Raw genomic sequence first — 20,764 nt, 5'->3', positions numbered from 1 at the left:
TATATTTCACTCAATGCTCAGCGAGCAGAAAATATTCAGTAAATTCTGTAGAATGCAGGACGCGACAAGTAATTGGCGAGGTATTGACCACCCGGGCATTCCAGGTTATTTCAGTGAAGCCGTGATTAGTAACGAGTTAACCCACCCAAAATCTCATAAGTCTACGTGGCGCCTTGATCTAAATTAAACTTTAAGTTCAAGTAGCAAGGTCGAATTTTCAGCTGTATACTTATGTATCATATGACTTCCCGAAAATAATCCTTCTATATATTACGTGTAAAGTACCAGATTTATGGCGCCGCGTAATAGGTGCGTGCGAGTGAAACGACACTATACTAACATGTTTGAAAGCCATGGAACCTATAAAAAGCCCTTTATGGAGATGAGTTCTTGAAATCAGCGGGTAATGCGAGAGACAGGGATGGAAACGTGACCGTACACAAGTCCTAAGGATGAGCGTTGAACTTTTTTCCAAGCCGAGTCAAAGGACTCATGTCTGGGATCGTTTTTGTTGCTGGAAGCCAATGAGCATGCGTCAGTATCTAAAGAGGGTGAGGGGGGGTTAGGTTGAGGAGGGGGAGGGGTGAAGACTGTCCTTGAAAGAAGCCATTTTGGCAAGGTTACTCTTGTTTAGGCTGATTACGACACCGGCGGCAGAGTTGAACTCTTGAACTGAGATACTGGCCCATAAATTAGCTCGGATACATTGAAAACACATTCCAGACGATGTTGAGGAGTAATAAAAAACGAAATAGTATTAATATATCACTTCAAGGTTTCTTTTTGCAGTTTCAATATTATTTTTAGCCGTACAACGTTCGACTGACGTAAATATTCAAAAGAAAGTATTTGCGTGGATTTGAATCTTGGCGCATCGTCTACTCTAAACTACACGCAATAATTAAATATAGTGCAAGTTCTAAGGAAAATATTTGTACATCATCAAGCCAGCCAATTGTTTGCTTACTCATAAAATAAACCGTCCTGTCTGACGTATAGTTTAGTCATGTTATGTTCTCATTATATTCTAACCAATATACTCGTATGACGCTCATGCGAATCGTTTGCTCTTATTTGTAAACAAAACATTACCAAATATGGTTCTTACAAAAGAATGTAACGTAAGTAAATAAAGCTATGTTTTTCCCTTTTCCGTATCCTCAATGATGTGTGTACCCATATTACCAACAGTGGTAAAATAGGTAGAGTTATGTAAGAGTGATGGTCTATTTACAAACAAGAAATAAATGCGCGAACTTAAATTACGAACCTAGGCAAAAACTACTACTACAGAAAAACCCGCTTAAGAAGATTCTGAAGGGACCACGCAAAAACGATTCTTAAACGGGAAAGCGTAATAAACGTGAAAAAATAATTATGAAAAGTTTTGTAGGAGTCAGAGTAAAATACATATTTAGAAATCGTATCAAGCGGGTTCAACTGCTATTATACTGAAAGTTTCATTTTTCGACCGTGTCATTATTTCCTATCGGTTGAAATACTGGGGTCAATCGGTGGTCAGTTCAAAAAATGTAACGGATCTTTATAAAACAAGGCCAATAAGAAATGTAAGCCACAATTCCTGATTGTTAACGCCTCGTCACGGTGAGTAGTTTGCTGCCCTTAGGGTTCAAATGACGTGACGAATCGTCTCGGTCGGAAGTTATAGTAGCCGACAGACTTTTTACGCGAAGTATCCAAGTTTTTCACCAGTGTTGTAATCTAACGGTATTCTTTTAACATTTTTGAAGTGAAAACTTCTTTAGCGACGCTATGCACTTTTTGAGGTGGGGAAAAAATGATAAACTCGAGACAGCGTAAGCCGTAACGCGTAAGGCGTCTCTCCTCTCTTTCTACCGCACGGCGAAAATGTATGCCTGAGCCTGCTGTTTCATGTAGGCGGCTCAGGGCGCTTGCGTGACTTATGTTATGTGTGACGGACAATGTCATTGATTTTTTGATTTAAATGCCATCTAGTGAGTTTCCCTCAAACTGGTATTAATATAACGGTAGTACCAGTAGTACCCAAAGTGATGTGCTTAGGGGTTTCAAGTAATGCGACGATACAACGCTAGATGGCGTTAACCTCAATTATATTACATAGTGCTGCAGACATTTTGCACTATATGGCCCTGTTATTAATATTTTGAGTTACAATGTCGTTGAGTTTTCACTTCTGCCGGCACTCCCGGAGTGCAACCCGTTGTTTTTTTTTTAAATGCTAGCCTATTATCGTTATTATATTTTACGGCTTTGGGTTACACATGAAAATAGTAGTTAGGTATACAATTATTCCTTGACATCTTCATAAGTGAAACGTTAGGTTAGCTACACTTTGGCGACGCCCTAACATACTGACATGGCTCTGAAGGCCTACCGCGAATCACGTTCGACGTGTTGCCTCACTGTCACACTTGTAAATACGTACGTAAGTGTGACAGGGAGGAAACACATAAAACGTGGTTCGCGGTAGGTCTGTACAGTCATTTAGTTCAGCCAGGTTAAGCCGCAGGCGATTGACCTTAATTATGAAGGGTTTATTAAAATATCTTGTCTCGGTCCCTACTCGCTGTGTGCATGCTATATTTAAGCGATCTAATATTGGGGATATTTGCGTAATACACTTCATTTAGGTGCGATGTAATCAGCATTTGTGGAAGATTATCCTATGAAAATGTGGCGGAGATTTTTTAAGAGCATACCTACCTAACGGAATTCAGGTGAAGCGCTAGAGTATGATAATAGATATATGTAGCTAAATATTAAATAAGCCCTCTAGGTTGAAAGGTCAGATGGCAATCGCTTTCGTAAAAACTAGTGCCTACGTCAATCCTTGGGATTAGTTGTCAAGCAGACGCCAGGCTCCCTGAGCCGTGGCAAAATGCCGGGATAACGCGAGGAAGAAAGAATTTGATTCGATAACAGGTCCCTACTTCAAACCAAGTTTGAATGCAGTTAGAAGTAAATATGCAGCAATGAACGCCCCACAGTGTGACGTGACAAACAATATTTCCTTATTGTGGAATTATTCATAACTTTAACCCTTTAGAAACGTCAGTAGACAGGTTTTCCTCGTAAAATAAATCTATATCCCATACCCTATCCTATGCTTCATTACTTCCACAAACTGGGGAAGCCTAAAATACATCAATACAACCGATTCTTTAACTCTATACTAATAATAGGCAATTTGGGCATGCATAATGGTTACGATTATGGTAACGGTTATGGTTATCGCTATGGATTAGGACATTGGATTAGATACTTTATATATTCCAACCGGATTCTATGGTAGTATAATTATTCGATAACGTGGCTTAATAAAGTCGGTTGAAGACAGTTTCTGGATAGAAATCCATTTGAAAGACTTGCTATGACGATGATCTTGGCTGTCCTGAAGTTGCAGACTAAAGGATGACCTGGATGACTCACGCTAGAGTCGCTAGACCGGGCCGGGGCCGGGCCGGAGCTTCCGGCGCTTCGTTTTCTATGGAAAACACCACGTGATCACCGATCAGCTGTCATAGAAAATGACATGTCGGACGCCTCGGCCCGTGCACGGGCCCCGGTCTAGCGTGAGTTATCCTTAATAGTTACCTATTCATAAATGTCCGTCTAAATAAGCGGTTGAAAATCCTTTGCGTTATTTTGACATAAAAAGTTGTGTTTTTAGAAAGAGACAACATTTTACAGAGGTCTGCAATTTTTTTTTAATCAGAGGGTCAAGAATTTCTGACTGTCGCCCCTCATCTCAACAATCCCTTCCATCTAGAACATTTATCTAATTATCTCTCATCTTCTCTTCATTCACATTTCCGTTGGTCTGCCTCTCTTGTTACCCTCTACCAAATTCTCTTCTCGGTACATGATTAGCGCAAAATACGAAAGTGATTATCAGATGTCACTAAGAAACTATTGCGGTTCGCCATCCACCGCTACATTCATTACTGTCACTAACGGTGACCGAAGATGCAAAAACCATAGCACATGGGATCTTCTGCCATCCGTCATGTGCGACAATACAATCACATAACGGTCATATAATGATGGTACAGTTTGCGTGTACGAGCTTTTTTCTTATTCGACATCGTAGTCGGAGATATAATCAAATAGGCATGACTTTTTTTATTGGATTTATGGTCCTCGGCAGATAAGAAGTAAGCTTGACTTTAAATTGAACAGCAGTACCAGGGGGCTGTCCATAAATTACGTCATCTATTTTTGACGATTTTTGACCCCCCCCCCCCCCCCCCCAATCATCCAAAAATCATGCTTCGAATGACCCCGTTTCCTCCTACGTCATGCTACCATCATCCGATGTCCAGACCCCCCCCCCCCCCCCCAATTTGTAATGACGTAATTTATGAGTAGCCCCCAGTACTAGAGTTGGACCAAGCTTAATTTGCATGGCATTTTGCAATGTCAAAGTGTGGCCATGTAATCATTGATTTAATGTCAAATTTCTATGAAAATATGACGTTTATAATGACACTCTCACACTTTGTTCTGTTCAAATCGGTGAAAAGCTATCTTAGACGGACTCTATATTGAGTGCAGATCTCGTATAATATGATTGAAACTTGAGCTAACTTTTATTGTCATACTAGACTATTAAAATGGAAACATTATTGGTAATAAACCATCGTCCTTAAACAGGACCAGTGGGCCGATTTTTGAAATTCGACCGCTCGATTTCGCGTAAGTATTTCGTTCAATAATATCTCCACTACTAGGCACTTAAATTCTACTAATAGAATTGAAAACGAGTGGTCAATACCACTAGATTCCAAATTTCTATCGCTCGTATTTCAAAAATTAGTATATCGCATGGTATAATAATATACTCCGCCTGGTACTCTATTCCGAGATTCGCGTATGACCTAACTGACACGGGCCGACGTCATCATGCTGTTTACAGGTTCTCAAACTTTAAAATGTGGGAGAATTTTAACCAACGGTGAAAATTATTTTAACTGCATTAATTTTAAGTTATTCATGTAGAAACATAGTAAAATAAAACAAATCTAATGTATTGAATTAAACTTTATTTATCTATACAAGACAAACGTTTGAAAAACTAATTCACAGTTACACATTAATTACCAAGCTTACGATGTGAAAAGTTTGGAAAACACTGCGACTGCTGACACTGAGCGAGAAGGAAATAACAATTAACATGGGCACGAAGTTATCTAGATCCGAATTGTCAAATGTGACAGCGCTATCCTGTGCTGCCAGTAATGTAAACAGAATTACCCGAACGTCTGAAATTTCTTTCGTGAATCGGAAGATAATGCTAACGAATAATTAAAAATGACGTGTTATTGTAAAATCTAAGATAAAATGCATATAAATGAAAATTATAAAATTATAAAGAAATATTTTAACTTATTAACCATAGGTATAATGTACCCATGTAACATGTTATGTTGAAATAAAGTGGCAATGTTATTGTGACGTAGGCCCGTGTCACTCTGGGAATAGAAGACCATGTTTTATTAGACCATGGTATATCGCTGGTTTCCACCGATTTCCGAGTGACGAAATCGAGCGATCGAATTTCAAAAATCGCCCCCCAGTACAAGGTAAACTTTCACAGTTTCACTACCTTGCTAAACATCGTCGTTTATTTCTTGCAGTCTTTGCCGAGACCATTTACGGCCTTTATAGAACGACATATCTTTTATTGATGAATAAAAAGGATTTAATCAAAACACGTTCAACATATTTATATTAACAGTTTTAGATTTAAGACCTTATTTTCTTCTACATTAAGAGGTGTCTGTATTACACCTATTTAATGCTCATTGCAGCGTAAGAGTAGCCCACAGACAGTGTAATCTATTTTAAATTGATGGAAGGTCACGAGCTCACCGCCGGGTGCGTTCTGTTCTACGCAGTTAACAGCTTGCTAGCGGGGAAATTCATCTGGAAAATACTGGCCGTTTATAAACAAACCGCGGGAATCGGTGTCGAGTTGTTTTTGAATTTCGAAAATGGAATCTTTCTTTCGTTTCGTTGTTTGTGTAAGTTATGGGTAATTTTACAATATTTACGACCGTGTTTTGTTGTTTGAGTGTGTAAGCATGTGTTACCAAAAGTCACAAAAAGAACAATAGTGTGGAACCCAACAATCGAAGCGCTACTTTTTAAACTTATTTGTCGGGTTCAGGTTTGCTAAGCCTAAGCTAAGGCTTTTTCATTAAAAAAAAACACACGCTTTGTCAGTATTCGATGGCCCAACAAAAGTGTGCCCTAGAAAATGTGTATTTGTCTATTGTCTATGTATACATCAACATTGTCTGTGGTTACATAGCGCGCATAGGGCGTTGTGTTGGCGATATATTATGAGGAATCGCGACATATGGCGAGAATGACGTCATGACAGGACGGGATTGTGTTACATTCCATCTGCATATGGTTAACATTATAATAAACTTGAATAAAACAGAGCTGAATTTGAGGTTACGAGAGGTAGGTATACCTAAACCTAAAACTTCAAACGGAAAATTCTAATTCAGAATTTAAATGCGATTCTGAATAGAAAATACCTGTTGTTTGTTCCAAATTTTTCATTTTGAGACGTGACAAGCAGAAATCACTACTAGACGGAGACACATCGCACACGAGAAAGCTATTATTCTCTTTCTAATTGCTAGCTGGACTAGAGTTCGATTTTATTTATTCAATGCATTTTCTCTTTAAGCGATGTAAATATTATATAGGCCTATTGGCTAAGAAACTATAAGTAGGTATATGAGTGAACTACTTAGTACTTTTATGATCTCCGTCAGTCGATTGAAGATGCATTGACTTACATTAGAATACCTACCGAATGCATGCAGTTGGCTATCGACATCAGTATACTTGTTATGTCCATAGACGGGCTAACCAAGGTCTTTAATAGATAAATAGGCAAATATAAATAGTATGCCAGTAAATGCAATTAAATGAGGCATACAACCTGTTTAGAGTTCATTGTTACGTCCAAACACTGAATGAAGACATTAATTACATTAACAATACTGTGATACGACAGATCACCTATTCATTATCAACAACTTGCTAAAAACGAATGAAAATTTTAAAAAGTTGTATGGGCCAGAGACTATCATAGACTCGTAGCACATTTTGTACCTATTCAAAAGCGAAATGGTGACTAGGTTGCATTCGGAAACAAGATTAGCGGTATGGTTTTAGGGTATCGGCGTTTCTACTGGGAAGCATAAGAGGTGTGAAACGTTTTCAACTTTTGTTTGCCTTTTTGGGGTGAGGAGACTGTAAGCCACAGCAATGACTTTTTGATTCATAGACGACTATATAATTATCATAAGGTTTTTTAGAGGCAACGTGTGTACCTGTGTATTTTCTTGGTTCATTATCGTATGGTACTTAGTCCAAGGCAGTCCAAAGTGTTGTCAAATTGTACACAGGTTTAAAAACATGTATCTTTTCTCTTGTGTTTATTGGATTATCTAAACAGTGTGAATGCAAAATGTGTAACCCTAGCAACTTGCTTTAGATATCTTAGTCTGTTAGTTTGCATGCAGGGCTACTGAAGTCTGGCTTCTTCTTCTTTATATTTAAGAGCCGTGCTCTTGCCGGTGGACCAATCTCCAACTCGTCCGGTCCTCTGGCAACCCCTTAACCTTCTGGTATGACACAATCTGAACCTTTTCTTTTATTTGGTTGAAATATTTTTTCTCGGTTTTCCTTTTCTTCTCTTTCCCTCTATTTTTACTTCTATGGATGGTGTTCTTAAGGAACACGTCGTGTCGTAGCAGATGTCCAATTAGTAGGTACACTTCTTCTATTTTCTATTTTCTTTTATCTTTAATCCTATCTAGAACCCTAGAACCCTAACATTTGATATTTGAAGTCTTGCATCAATAGAAATATTCTGCCTCACAATGAATACCGCTGATAAAATCGCTACCGGTGTGGCGTGCTACGTTCGTTGCACTGCAATTACTCGAGCGTGTAATTGGCCGCTCCCCGTATTGTGGCTGTTATCAATGATCGCTGATATCACAACTTGTGCATATAGCCTGACACCAATTTAGTGACGGGTTTAAAATATCTGGACCATGGTCTAATAAAACATGGTCTTCTATTCCCAGAGTGACACGCGCCTACGTCACAATAACATTGCCACTTTATTTCAACATAACATGTTACATGGGTACATTATACCTATGGTTAATAAGTTAAAATATTTCTTTATAATTTATAATTTTCATTTATATGTATTTTATCTTAAATTTTACAATAACACGTAATTTTTAATTATTTGTTAGCAATATCTTCCGATTCACGAAAGAAATTTCAGACGTTCGGGTAATTCTGTTTACATTACTGGCAACACAGGATAGCGCTGTCACATTTGACAATTCGGATCTAGATAACTTCATGCCCTGACCGTCATCCTTGTCGAACGCGTGTTAATTGTTATTTCCTTCTCGCTCAGTGTCAGCAGTCGCAGTGTTTTCCAAACTTTTCACGTCGTAAGCTTGGTAATTAATGTGTAACTGTGAATTAGTTTTTCAAACGTTTGTCTTGTATAGATAAATAAGGTTTAATTTAATACATTAAATTTGTTTTATTTTACTATGTTTCTACATGAATAACTTAAAATTAATGCCGTTAAAATAATTTTCACCGTTGGTTAAAATTCTCCCACATTTTAAAGTTTGAGAACCTGTAAACAGCATGATGACGTAGGCCCGTGTCAGTTAGGTCATACGCGAATCTCGGAATAGAGTACCAGGCGGAGTATATTATTATACCATGATCTGGACCTTATGACTCATGACAGGAATGTATTTAGGTGTTGCCAGAAAAAAATGGAAACTACCTGGAGCATAATGAAGTTTTTCAAAAAAAAAATCGATTTGATTTGGAACGTTACCTACTGATACAATATGCTTTAACATAATTTGATGGTGTTAACGCTAGGAGCATTCTGCCATATGAAGAGACAGCAGCATATAGAAAATAGCACCAGTTACTTGTACAGATGTATGGCTTAATACAGGTATATTATTATTTTATGTCAAACATCGAGTTTTCTAAACCAATTACAAGGTAAAGAATACACAAAGCAGGTTGATCTGTGCCTTCCTTTCTCTGCGACCCTTATGGATCCAAAAAAATACCATTATAAGATTGATTTAATTGAGGGGTAGGCAGAGACCACGGATTTCCACTTGCTAGTTACGATCCTGCTCCTGACATACCTCTTTCGCTTCCTTCACTTTCATAACATTCCTCATACATTCCTCCTCATTGATAATGTACATATGTCGTTAACTCCTTAACGATCTTGTATCAACATCAGTTTAGAAAAAAAGATTATGATTAAGTTTAACATGTAAATGATTACACCTTTACATTATGGTAATAAGAACGAACGGGTATAAAGTTGGGTATGAATCTAAAGTAAACACAAGATGTAATTGCAAATGCTAATGCTATCTTTATGAATATGTATGTATACGTAGAGTTAAGTGGTTACATAATTATAACGCTACTAGCATTTATTTTGCACGTATTATACTACACTTATTCACTGTTTAATTCAGAAACAGAAAATCATTACATATATTAATATGTATGAAAATATTATTTTGATTTAACCAATAACACCAACAAATAATTATATGCATATATTTTGATCAGTCAGATCAGATGCGATTTCAAAGATTAGGAACCAGCGAGATATTTTATACTAAAAGATCAATATATTCCGAGAATCGACGCAAGATGTAAGTAAGTAAATTGTTTTTACGCCAGTGACTATTTTTTTCACAATCTAAATAAAGCAAGCTATTTATTACAAAGTGTTACTATACTATGTTAGTAAAACCACTTTCATCCGCCACTTGGGTGGCTGCTAACCATTTAAAAATACTTTAAACCCTTTTCAAATCCTCTCAAAGTTTTTAAGTGTAATCAATATCGCTGACAGTATCTGTCGATTCCCATTACCCTGACTACTCAGCCGTGAGCACACAATAACATGTTGAACATTAAACACCCACGTATATAGACTATTAGCTTTATAGCAGTCATATAAATAGTTCTTATAAACCTTTAATGGTCCTTTTAAAGCGGGCACCGATTGACCGGTCTTTGGTGTCTGATGATCTTGTTCCGCTTGTTCGGTAGTAAGGTAGGATATGAATTCAGATTTTTGCATAATTTTAGAACATTTTTAGACACGCTCTATTAATATATAATTATGGAAGAAGTAAGTACCACGTATTTAATTAATTTGCTCGATTTTCCTGCCTGTATTTTTTTTGTAACTAATTTATTTTCGCGCTTTGCTAATTTATAACATTAAATTATTTGATATACATTTGCTCCGGGCTTCGGTGTTATTACGCTGAGCAAATGATTATAAATAATGCCTATTTATGTCAAACAAGGATGACCCATTTTTCTTTTCTCTTAGGATATTTCATTCTAAGAAAGAAATTGCGTCACAACCAAGTGTTTCAAGTTTCAAAGAAGACGTTAATGTAAATTTTTCCTTCATGTTTATCATGTTTAATGACATTAGCTGAGTGTGAGAACAGCGAGCTTAAGAGTTAAGACCACCCGAGGTGCTAACAAAACAGTTAAATAATAACAACGTTATTTACGACATTTATAACACGAAGTTTTTTCAGCCCCCAGCCATGCCCTTAGGAATATATCTGCGAATTTTGATTTGGTAAATTTATCTTCCGTTTTCGAGAATGGCTCCCATAAAAAAGTTGTTCAATATAAGTTGCCTACGTACATACTCACATCGAAGATTATGGCTTATATTTTAAACAACCTGTATAATAACTGCGGTTCATTTGGATCTTGCAGTGTTTTTTCGTCCATTATATTTTATGTTCAACGTCTAGCCAGCCCCCATGCACCCATTCTGCACACCTGAGAAACCTGGATCCTATTATCTCACTATGTTTCTTTCACGTAAAGGTCATTGCTACAACTAAGATGCGGGTTATGTGGGTAGACTTCGCGAATGCCGGGTCGATGTCCCTACGCGTGGGAATCGCACCGCTTCAGTCTATGCCTGATCTTTACAATTATAGACTCGTTATGGGCTAAAGATAACATCGAGCTTTCACCTCAGTCAACTTGGAAATCTTGGAATGCACAAGTTTTATCATTAGTGAGATGACTGAGAAGCTCTAATTCCACATTCATTATAGGTACATCTTGTAAATCTTTATGAAACCCAAAACTAAATAGCATTCTTTATTTAGTTTTGGGTTTCATAAATATTTACAAGATGTACCTATAATGAATGTGGAATTAGAGCTTCTCGCGATCATTGAACATTGAACTCTACTTTAGTGAAATCGTAGGTAAAGTCTTAAAGGTAAGTATAACCAACATGAAAGAAACAAAGTTTCAATAAAGTACCTACTAGGATTGTTACATACATTCATACAAATATTATTGTATTAAAGCTTAAAAGAACCAGCTGAACATTGTAAAACTTTACATGCTTTGCAAATACCTACCTACTTTTTTGTGTATGTTACATACCTATATTTAAACTACATACAGTTACTACAGTTTCGTATATGTATTTGAATAGTTTAGCGGTAAACGATTAGTGTCAAGGGTCAAAAACAAAACTGTGTTCGCGTCTTTCCTGTAGACATACACAAGAGTTAAGGACTATTAAGGTTAATTTTCTTATTTAACCCTTATCCACGTGAAAAGGTCCTCCTTTTATTTAGAGAACTATGATAAAATCATTACTTACATGCCCACAAGCTGTTAACTATTGCCCACAGGAGAGAAAACTAGCGTGTTCGCGCGAACTGTACATTTTTCTCTCCTGTGAGCAATAGTTAACAGCTTGTGGGCATGTAAGTAATGATTTTATCACAGTTCTCTGAATAAAAGGAGGACCTTTTCACGTGGATAAGGGTTAAATAAGAAAATTAACCTTTTTAGCCTTTAACTCTTGTGTATGTCTACAGGAAAGACGCGAACACAGTTTTGTTTTTGACCCTCAAACTTTATGTATCCTGAAATTGAAATTACTATATGTTTCCCCTAGAGTGCCTAGAGCTAAGCATTCCATTTGTATTCTTTTACATCACACATTATCTTCTTAAAATTTATTTAATTGAAGTACTTCATTAAACTTCCCTTCTCAGGAAACTGGTCTCAATATTCATAATGTTTATATTATCAAACTGCACAACGGGACTTAATCGTGTATTTAAGTTTTAAGATTTACCTCCGACGTTTCGAGGACGGCGTTGTCCCCGTGGTATCATAATGTTTATGTTGATAAATACGAGTACTTAATTACATATATGCATTCCAGGGAAAGGCATCTGAATGAAGTTTTATAGTCTTATATGTTCTCTTAATTAGCAGCCCATGCAGGTAATTTACCCGTTGTATCTTTATTAGATCTCACGAGGGTATGCTGATTGACTAATAAAATCGTATACACGCTAGCTTTTATATTTTTTCTATAGATAAAACATTAATATTAGTCTTTCCTGCTCAACGAATGAATCTGAATTTGATACAGCAAGAGTATCAAGATAATTAATAGTATAACTAATTTATAGAACTCAATGTAAAGGAAAAGAACGCAAATAAGAGGGGAAGACATAATCACATCCATTTAAGTATAGAAATATGTTGATGTCCAAAGCCAGCAGATATTAGTTTACATTCAAAGGCAATAAATGCTGTACTGATTTTGTTTCACATTTGTAGGCAAATAAAATGTTTTAAATAGATAAAATTTTACTGAATACAGTCGTGTAGGAAGTAGGAAAGAAAGTGCAGCACTAAATGTGAAGTCATGCTCCTCGCAACGGCATAAATGATAAAGGCCTAAGCACCCATTGGTCTTGATATTTATATCTTTATATCTGCTCGAAGTTTGGTCATAATCTTATAATCATGAATCTTTGAGAATGCATAATATTTTAATTATTGCAAAGAGTCATCTATATATTTTATGCAGTTTAAGAATGAATTGGTAGATTGAGTTTTCAAACTATCAACAAACCTGGTGTAATTACTATAAAATAGAATTGTTTATCGGTAAGAATATTTTTATTTTAGAGAAATAGGTAAGATACCTTCATATAACCGCATCTGTGTTAGCCCTAGGTATCGTATATTTTCTGTAAACGATCGATTAGTAGGTACGTCGCATCTGCGAACATGCTTACATTTTATTCATTAAAAGCCTCTTAATTAAAATAAAAGACAAAATGCAAACTTGGCTGGTAAGCCTCTTTCAGTTGAAGCCGGTAGACATGCAAATAAGGCTGAAGCGAGGTAGGTATATGCTAATTCCTACATCTAGGCCGCACTTCCGTCGGCTGATAACTTGCAAATTACGGCACTGGAGGGCTCTTGTACTTTAATAGTTATTTTTACTAGTTGCAGATATTCTGAACAAGGCTAATTTTATATTCAGATATACCCAAATGTGAAGGGCTTTAGGTAAAGGTGACAGACGTGAGGGAGACGAGATAGACATAGAGCATTTTAATAACCGGAGTCGCCTTTAAGAGGTTACCCCTCTGCCGAAAACCTTGCACAATTGTGCAAACTTTTGTATGGACTGACGTTTATCTGACATGGTTATTTTACGTTACGTACAAATCATGTAGAAATAACCATACATTTGACGTGCCCCTCCCCCGCAAAAATCGGCAGGCTGTTTTGTACAGAAAATGATAGCCAAGGTGTCTCCAGTTACTAAATGCTCTAAGGATATAGATGATGGAAGACAAAGAGACACACTGAAATCACCCCCAAGTTCGAAACGAACGATTCTACTTACAGGTGTGCAAGTTGCGAAAAGTTTCCAAAAAGTTGGAAAAGTTATCGAAAATTTCAGGAAAATTTCATGGGAAACAAAGGAAACATTCATTTTGGAAATGGGAAATTTCGATTCCCATACAAAAATCACACGTCACGTCAGTAGTTAATTGTATTTAATAGGTAACAGAAACAAGAACGTAATGAAATTATCTTTCTTAAGTCCAAATCCGTAAATAAATATATATACAATTCAATAATAATAAGCAGACCAAAAGTAGGTACCAAAACAGAAATATAACAATAGGTAAACCAAGCAACGAATACCTTTTTAATAACTAAGTATAGAGATTGTATTTTAATACGGGAAAAGTCTTCATAGTGACAAAGACCCTTTGGTAAGAAAAACGGCTAGTTAAAACAGAATAATTAGACTAATATGTAGTACCTCTCAACGAGATTTAACGATATATCTCCAGATACGATCAATTTTACTCTTTAGAAAGCTAAGGCTAAACCAATTAACTTACTGGGGTATTAAGACGATATGATTTTATTAAAACCATTTAAGTGTTTGGTAATCAAAACGGTTTTTTGTAATTGCTAACCGTTAGGATTGGGCACGCGAACGTAAGGTCAGACTAACACACGCAATGCTGAAAATTATTGGCAGATAGTAGATAATTGATAGCTAGTGATATCAAACCAGTATTTGATTCGAAATGAATAACACGCATGCTGCGCGCTTCACACACCCTTAATTCAGTCGTTCTAACGAGCACCCTAACTAGGACCTTAAATATCCAAAAATCGTCTATGAGATTGCCAATTCCGCTATGTGCATTTTAGGAACTTTTCAGGACAGACAAAAATACGATTTATTAAATAGTTGGGCGAAAACATGTCCAAAAATAACCAGAAATATGTTGTTTGAGAAAAAAATATTTAAGTTCCTAGTTAGTTGCAGTTACTTACACTATTCTTATTAGGGTACTTTTTAGGATGCTTAGGTTACCCTAGCCTACTTTCGGTTAGGTACATCTTTAGGATTTAGGGTTCGGATTAAGATATGTGAAGAGTTTATCTGACTGACTGATTGACTGGGCTCCAGCTCGTACATTTCTGACAATTCTGCGAAAAAACTGCATAATGACCAATGATGACGTCAATTATGTCCATAGATAATACAAAGCTCATTGAGTATTCACCAGAGAGTGCATCGGCATGGGCGTGCGGCGTGTGCCAGTCCCACCGCAAGACCCCCGTGCATAACAATGGCTGACAAACAACTCCGTTTTACGCAAATCACGCACAATAATAGACAAAATAGAAAGTAACGATGACTTCAAAATGGTAATTATTTCAAATCAATCTCTCGTTTATTACTTGCTTTTAGAACCTATATTCGCGAATATTTCAAACGAAAGATACCAATAAAATTTGGAGGTGGTCTTTGAGCGGAACCTAATAAATTGTGTATTGAATAACAATGGAGTCACATGCAATTGATTATCATATCAACTGCTGACCAATTAGAATAATTTTCGTAGTTACTCAGTCAGACTATAAATTGATATTTAGATAGATTATGTAGTCACAATATATCTATATGTAAAAAGGTATCAAAATATCATAAAAAAAGTATTTTTTTCTCTCTCAAGTGTTTCATAATTGGTACCATTACTAGCTGTATACCTATATGGCTAAGTTCGCCACAGGTATAAATAAGGTGCCCATGCCCATTAAATATTCGGCTATAAAATTTAAATATTGAACGCAAGGTGCCGCTGACATCTGCCTCTTAGCCCGTCCTGCATATCCTCTTACAAAAATCACAAAAGGAATCAGTGTGCGCACCTGTCGTTCGGTATTATGCGAGGCCACGTCATGTTATTTGCGAAGAGAGTGTTTTTTTTAGGGTTCCGTACCCAAAGGGTAAAACGGGACCCTATTACTAAGACTCCGCTGTCCGTCTGTCTGTCACCAAGCCGTATCTCATAAACCGTGCGTAGCTAGAGACTTGAAATTTTCACAGATTATGATGTATTTCTGTTGCTGCTATAACAACAAATACTAAAAAGTACGGAATCCTCGGTGGGCGAGTCCAACTCGCACTTGTCCGGTTTTTTTATACTTTTATTTTTGTGCCAATTGCGGCTTGTGGATCCAATTTGCCTGCTCACTCATTCGCAGCAGGGGAGCATCATTGCGGATCGCTTTTAAATTTAATGTATCCCCTACTTTCAGACATCCAGGTCACCTGGATCGAGTCCAAAAGTTACTTGACACAAAATTGGATTTCGCTTACAATGAACGCTGTTCTTATCCGTTTCTGTGATTCTGGGATGACTTCATGTAGGTATCTGCTTACACATTATTATCCAACGACTGCAATAAAAATATAAAAATAACATCTTATCTCGCGGTGACCTGATGTTTAAACCGTTTTCGCATATTTTGCTATAATTTTTGCGATTGGCTAGAATAATATCGGTGAGATGAAATAATTACATGAGCTCATAAACAAATTGTATGTAACCGTATTGCATGTAAACAAACGGAAAAACTAAAAACAATGTGACAATGATAACAATGCCGACAACAATCAATTTATTAATCATCTCAGACTCCCTGCATATTGCGAACAAGAGTAAACTTTTTCCTATTCTTGAATACAATGGGGAGAATTCTGTAATTTTTATATCTGCTTGGGAAAAGAAAGTAATGGCAATGGCATGGCCTTCAAACTGGGTGATGGCTGGGGTATTCGCAGTTAAAATTGTTTTATGGGTCTGTAAAATGTGTTTTATGGACCTTAGTAATTATGGTTAATACCTACAACCAGGATAATAACCACTGGTATAAAATTTAAAATTTTGGCAGATATTGCAGTAGGTACTTGTACCTTCTAATTTAAAGAATGTTAAGGTACGTTTAGGTTTTCTCAGTGCTAAGTGGGCTAAACTAATGCAATAACAAAACATGGTCGTCTTTTATTTACGTGTCGCTTATTCTACATATTGTAATATTTTTAACACGTTCACTGCGTTACGGGGGCTTTTGAACCCCGTACGATGTCATCATTCAGTGCGGAGGCTAAAAATCGTGTCTACTCGCTGGTGCGGAAGCTGTATCTTGGATATTTTTATGACTACGATAAAAACAAATATACATTTGAGTTTCTTGTCAAAAGTATAACCAAGTGGTATATTCAGAATATACGAGGTCTCAGGAGCCCCGTACCGACCAGGGAACAAATTTTGCCTTCTAGTGCGATACGGGTTCCAGTGAACCCCGTATAGATTTTAGCTGGCCCGTACGGGGTTATGACCACAAAGTCACTAGTGCAGTCAGCATTGCAAGACTTCTTATCGGTAAATTAAAAATAATGCATTTGGGACGCATGCTAGAATGGTATTATTGCAAAAATAATGTAGTTAACAATTGGTATAATTTAGAACAAGTAACTATACTTCACGACATAATCATATCACTGAATGTTACGTATTGTTGACTGCTGCTCAGTAATCAATTTTGACACCAATCAGTGCCAGACATGTTGTGTCCGAAAGTGCCGTTTTTAATATTAAAACTTTAGCTTTCAATCTGAAAAACGATATTTAGTTATTACTATAGTAAGCGCTAAAATATCGTTTGTTTTATTTCCCATCACTATTGATTTACCGACATAAATAAGGTATGTGCGTTACGGGGTTTGCTAAGCCCCGTAGTTTTTCAATTTTAGTGCGATACGGGGAGAAAATAACCCCGTCCTTTCATTTCTCTATAATTTCATGCGTTTTTATCGTATCTACGTGCGAAGGGAACATGACGTAGTTAATTTCATACTCTTTAAGTTTGTCAGAAAAAAAATTATATAATAAAATATTTCAGGACTTTATAGCAGTTTTAAGAGACTTGGGTGTACGGGGCACTTTTATACCCGTAACGCACCAAGGTGTAAACCACTACGGGGCGGATTAGACCTCGTAACGCACTACATTTTAGGTAAAGGTTTTGGCTTGCCGCAGTGAACGTGTTAACAAGCAGAAACGTCGGCTAATCCAGAGGCCGTGAGTTCAAGTCTCACCCAACCCAACCTAGGGCAGTAATTTTTCCACTTAAATGTTTTTTCTACATACCTATTGTGTTTGCAAACTGCACGCATACAACCGATGTTATTTAATGAATTACAACAACAATCAAACGTTTTTATTTTATTTAGATGATGAACTGATTGTGATTAGACTAAAATAAGAAATTGCTGATCTAATTAAAATTCAAATGAACTAACTTCACATTTAAATTTGTAGCAATAATGATTCTTATCTCTATCTAGCTAGGTTTCACATCTTTAGACTTTGTAATGAATAATGATTGTTTATTTGTGTTAATGGAGTGTTGACGGACCATTACAATTCTGATCGCGGTCAACTTGTCATATTGGATGACATTCGACACTATTTATTTATTTGGTCTTCGCGTCCAAATCAGCTTTAATGAACACTCGTTCCTAACTATTTTGAACGCTATGGAAGCGGCGTCAGGGTTGAATTTAAATTTAATTATCAATATATATTTATTACTGTTTTATTAAATTTCGTTTTTTTTTAATGCATTATTTGCTTATTTATGCATTTTCTTTATAATATTAGGTAGTAAAAGTAAAACCTATATATATAATAGTAAAATTTGAAATGTTGTTAGTTTTACGATTTTATAGGTAGGTACTTTCCAAAATCGGTATGATGTGGCGGTAGGGGGATTATACTTTTATTTTAACTTTGACATTTCGAAACGTCATTTGGGTAGTTATAACAACAGCGTTTAGATGTCATAATGTGTCAAATCGCAAGTGTATAGTCGCGTGCCATAACACAGGGGTGCAAGTGGGCCAGGGGGTTGTAGTACGATGCGTCATCGCCACCCTCCGGAACGCACCCCCGCCAAGCCGATCGATCGGTCACTAACGCCATGCGCAAAGCCCGCCCTTTTCCCTTTATTTTTTTCCGTGTGTTTTTTCACACGAATATTTTGATTCACACGTTACGTTTCAACTGATAACAATTTTAAGAGGCTGCATGTATGATAATTGCACTGTTCCGCACTCGCGTAGGCGGTATTTTTGCGTATGACTGTAATGATGATGTCATAATTACACGCTCTAATTAAGTGTTTATTAGGTGGTAATGAAACCAATGAATACTCACTGGCATTCGTTCATTATTTCTTCTTGCGAGCGAACTTGCACCGGCGCTAGTTTCTCGACGCTCTCCTCATAGTTCCCGAAGCACTTTGTGATCTTCTCATCAAACGTATTCACCAGGTCTTCAAGGGACCCTGAGAAAGTCTCCGTGAAATTGTCACCTTCCCCGTTTTGCATATTGTCTTTGCACTTCACCGGTTTAGGTTCGTCGTTATCGTTTATTTTGTTGGAGTCGGTTTTCATTTTGATAATTTCACTTAAGTTTTTGATGTTGTTTATGTGGATGTCGTTGCCGTTGATAGTTTTATGCGGGTAGTCCGCCGTGGACAGACAGTCGTCGGCGTCTTCGATTTGCGCGAGCGGCGCTTCGAACTCGAGTTCGGCCATCCTGCCCGTAGCCGCTTCTCGCATGACCGTACGTCCACCCGCGCTGAGTTCCGCGCGAACACTGACGTCGATGTATAACACTGCTACAGTCTGTGTATACGGTACACTCCGACCGCGACACAATGAAGCTCGCCACCCCAATTTGACCCTACTAGATTCACGAACGCGTCCTCTTCGCCAGAGGTCTGGGCAAGTCCTAGGTCTAGGGAAGTAAGTAGGTAGGTGCCTAAAACATTTCACTTGCCAAAAGTTGTTTGTTGTTCTTGAGACAACTCTTAGGTACCCGGTGTATTGCCTCAGGAAATCCAGTAAGAATTATTAATTGGACAGGGATTCCACAAATTTCGTTACACCAACTTTTAAGGATCTCGAAGTTTAGCGAAGAACTCCGTTTATTTTCTAATTGGTATTTAACACAATCGTATGTAGGTATACAAATAGGCATTCTAAATACCTAGCATTAAACTTAACAATAAGCGAAGACCACTTTTGACAAGCCTTTTAGTAAACAATATAAACATTTTAGTTAATAAATCAAAAATAACATACCTGCTAATCATAGAAGGTAGGATCGTATAGAAGTGGTATACGCGTGCCTCCGTGAGGGACTAAACATATGCAAATGCGACACTGTGATTGGTCGAATTCATTTGTTGCCCACCATTATCCATACTAAAAAAAAGGTGGGGAACAAATAAAATGTGAGACTGTGACAAGGACAAACAATAATAGCTCTTTCGCTGCTATATAGGTACTCCTACTGAAAGATACATAAGACTATCCTGTTCTGTCAGTTACCCCCACCACTCATGCCAGATCCAGTTATATCCTATGGCTCCTCTTCACGTTGGGCCAACGGCAACGCCAACGAGGGACGCAGCCATGCGGTATAGATAGCAATATCACTTGCTCCCTCTAACGCATAAATGCGTCCCTCGTTGGCGTTGGCGTTGGCCCAACGTGAAGAGGAGCCACTAGATTCATGCTGCTAATGTACATACTTACTAGTCACTCTATGCATAGTGTCAGACATGTTATGTGTCAGAAGTCAGAAAGCATTGGTGCGTAGTGATTATATTCTCTTTGATTGGTGCATCAAGGCAAATAGGTATGTCACTCAGTATGTTTTGTTGATATAATAGGTAAGTGAACTCCTTCTATCAAAAGAGTTTGTAATTAGTTTTCGGATAAATTCTTCATGCTTAGCGTCCTTACTTTAACTTCTTTATTAACGTCAAGGTTATTTGTTAGTTTATAGTTTATTACTGTTCCGAATACACTCAAAAATCTAACAAGATTAAATCTAACCGTCAGAGTTCATTATACGAACACAAACCCGCTCTTGAAACCGACGTCATG

The 20,764-nt window shown here is 37.2% G+C and overlaps 1 protein-coding gene across 1 annotated transcript in view; it reads right to left on the bottom strand.

Moving 5' to 3' along the window:
• The window catches only part of LOC134797112 (fasciculation and elongation protein zeta-2), a 77,379-nt gene extending 57,842 nt beyond the window's left edge, over nt 1–19,537 (bottom strand). Inside the window, exon 1 of the mRNA XM_063769346.1 lies at nt 19,023–19,537. Coding sequence (XP_063625416.1) covers nt 19,023–19,429 — 407 coding nt within the window. The 5' untranslated portion in view covers nt 19,430–19,537. The remainder of the gene's footprint in view (nt 1–19,022) is intronic.
• Nucleotides 19,538–20,764: the final 1,227 nt, after the last annotated feature.

Source organism: Cydia splendana, chromosome 14 (assembly GCF_910591565.1).
Source record: "Cydia splendana chromosome 14, ilCydSple1.2, whole genome shotgun sequence".
Classification (NCBI taxonomy): domain Eukaryota; kingdom Metazoa; phylum Arthropoda; class Insecta; order Lepidoptera; family Tortricidae; genus Cydia; species Cydia splendana.
The sequence above is the reverse complement of the archived record's forward strand: the minus strand, read 5'-3'. Positions and strand labels throughout refer to the sequence as shown.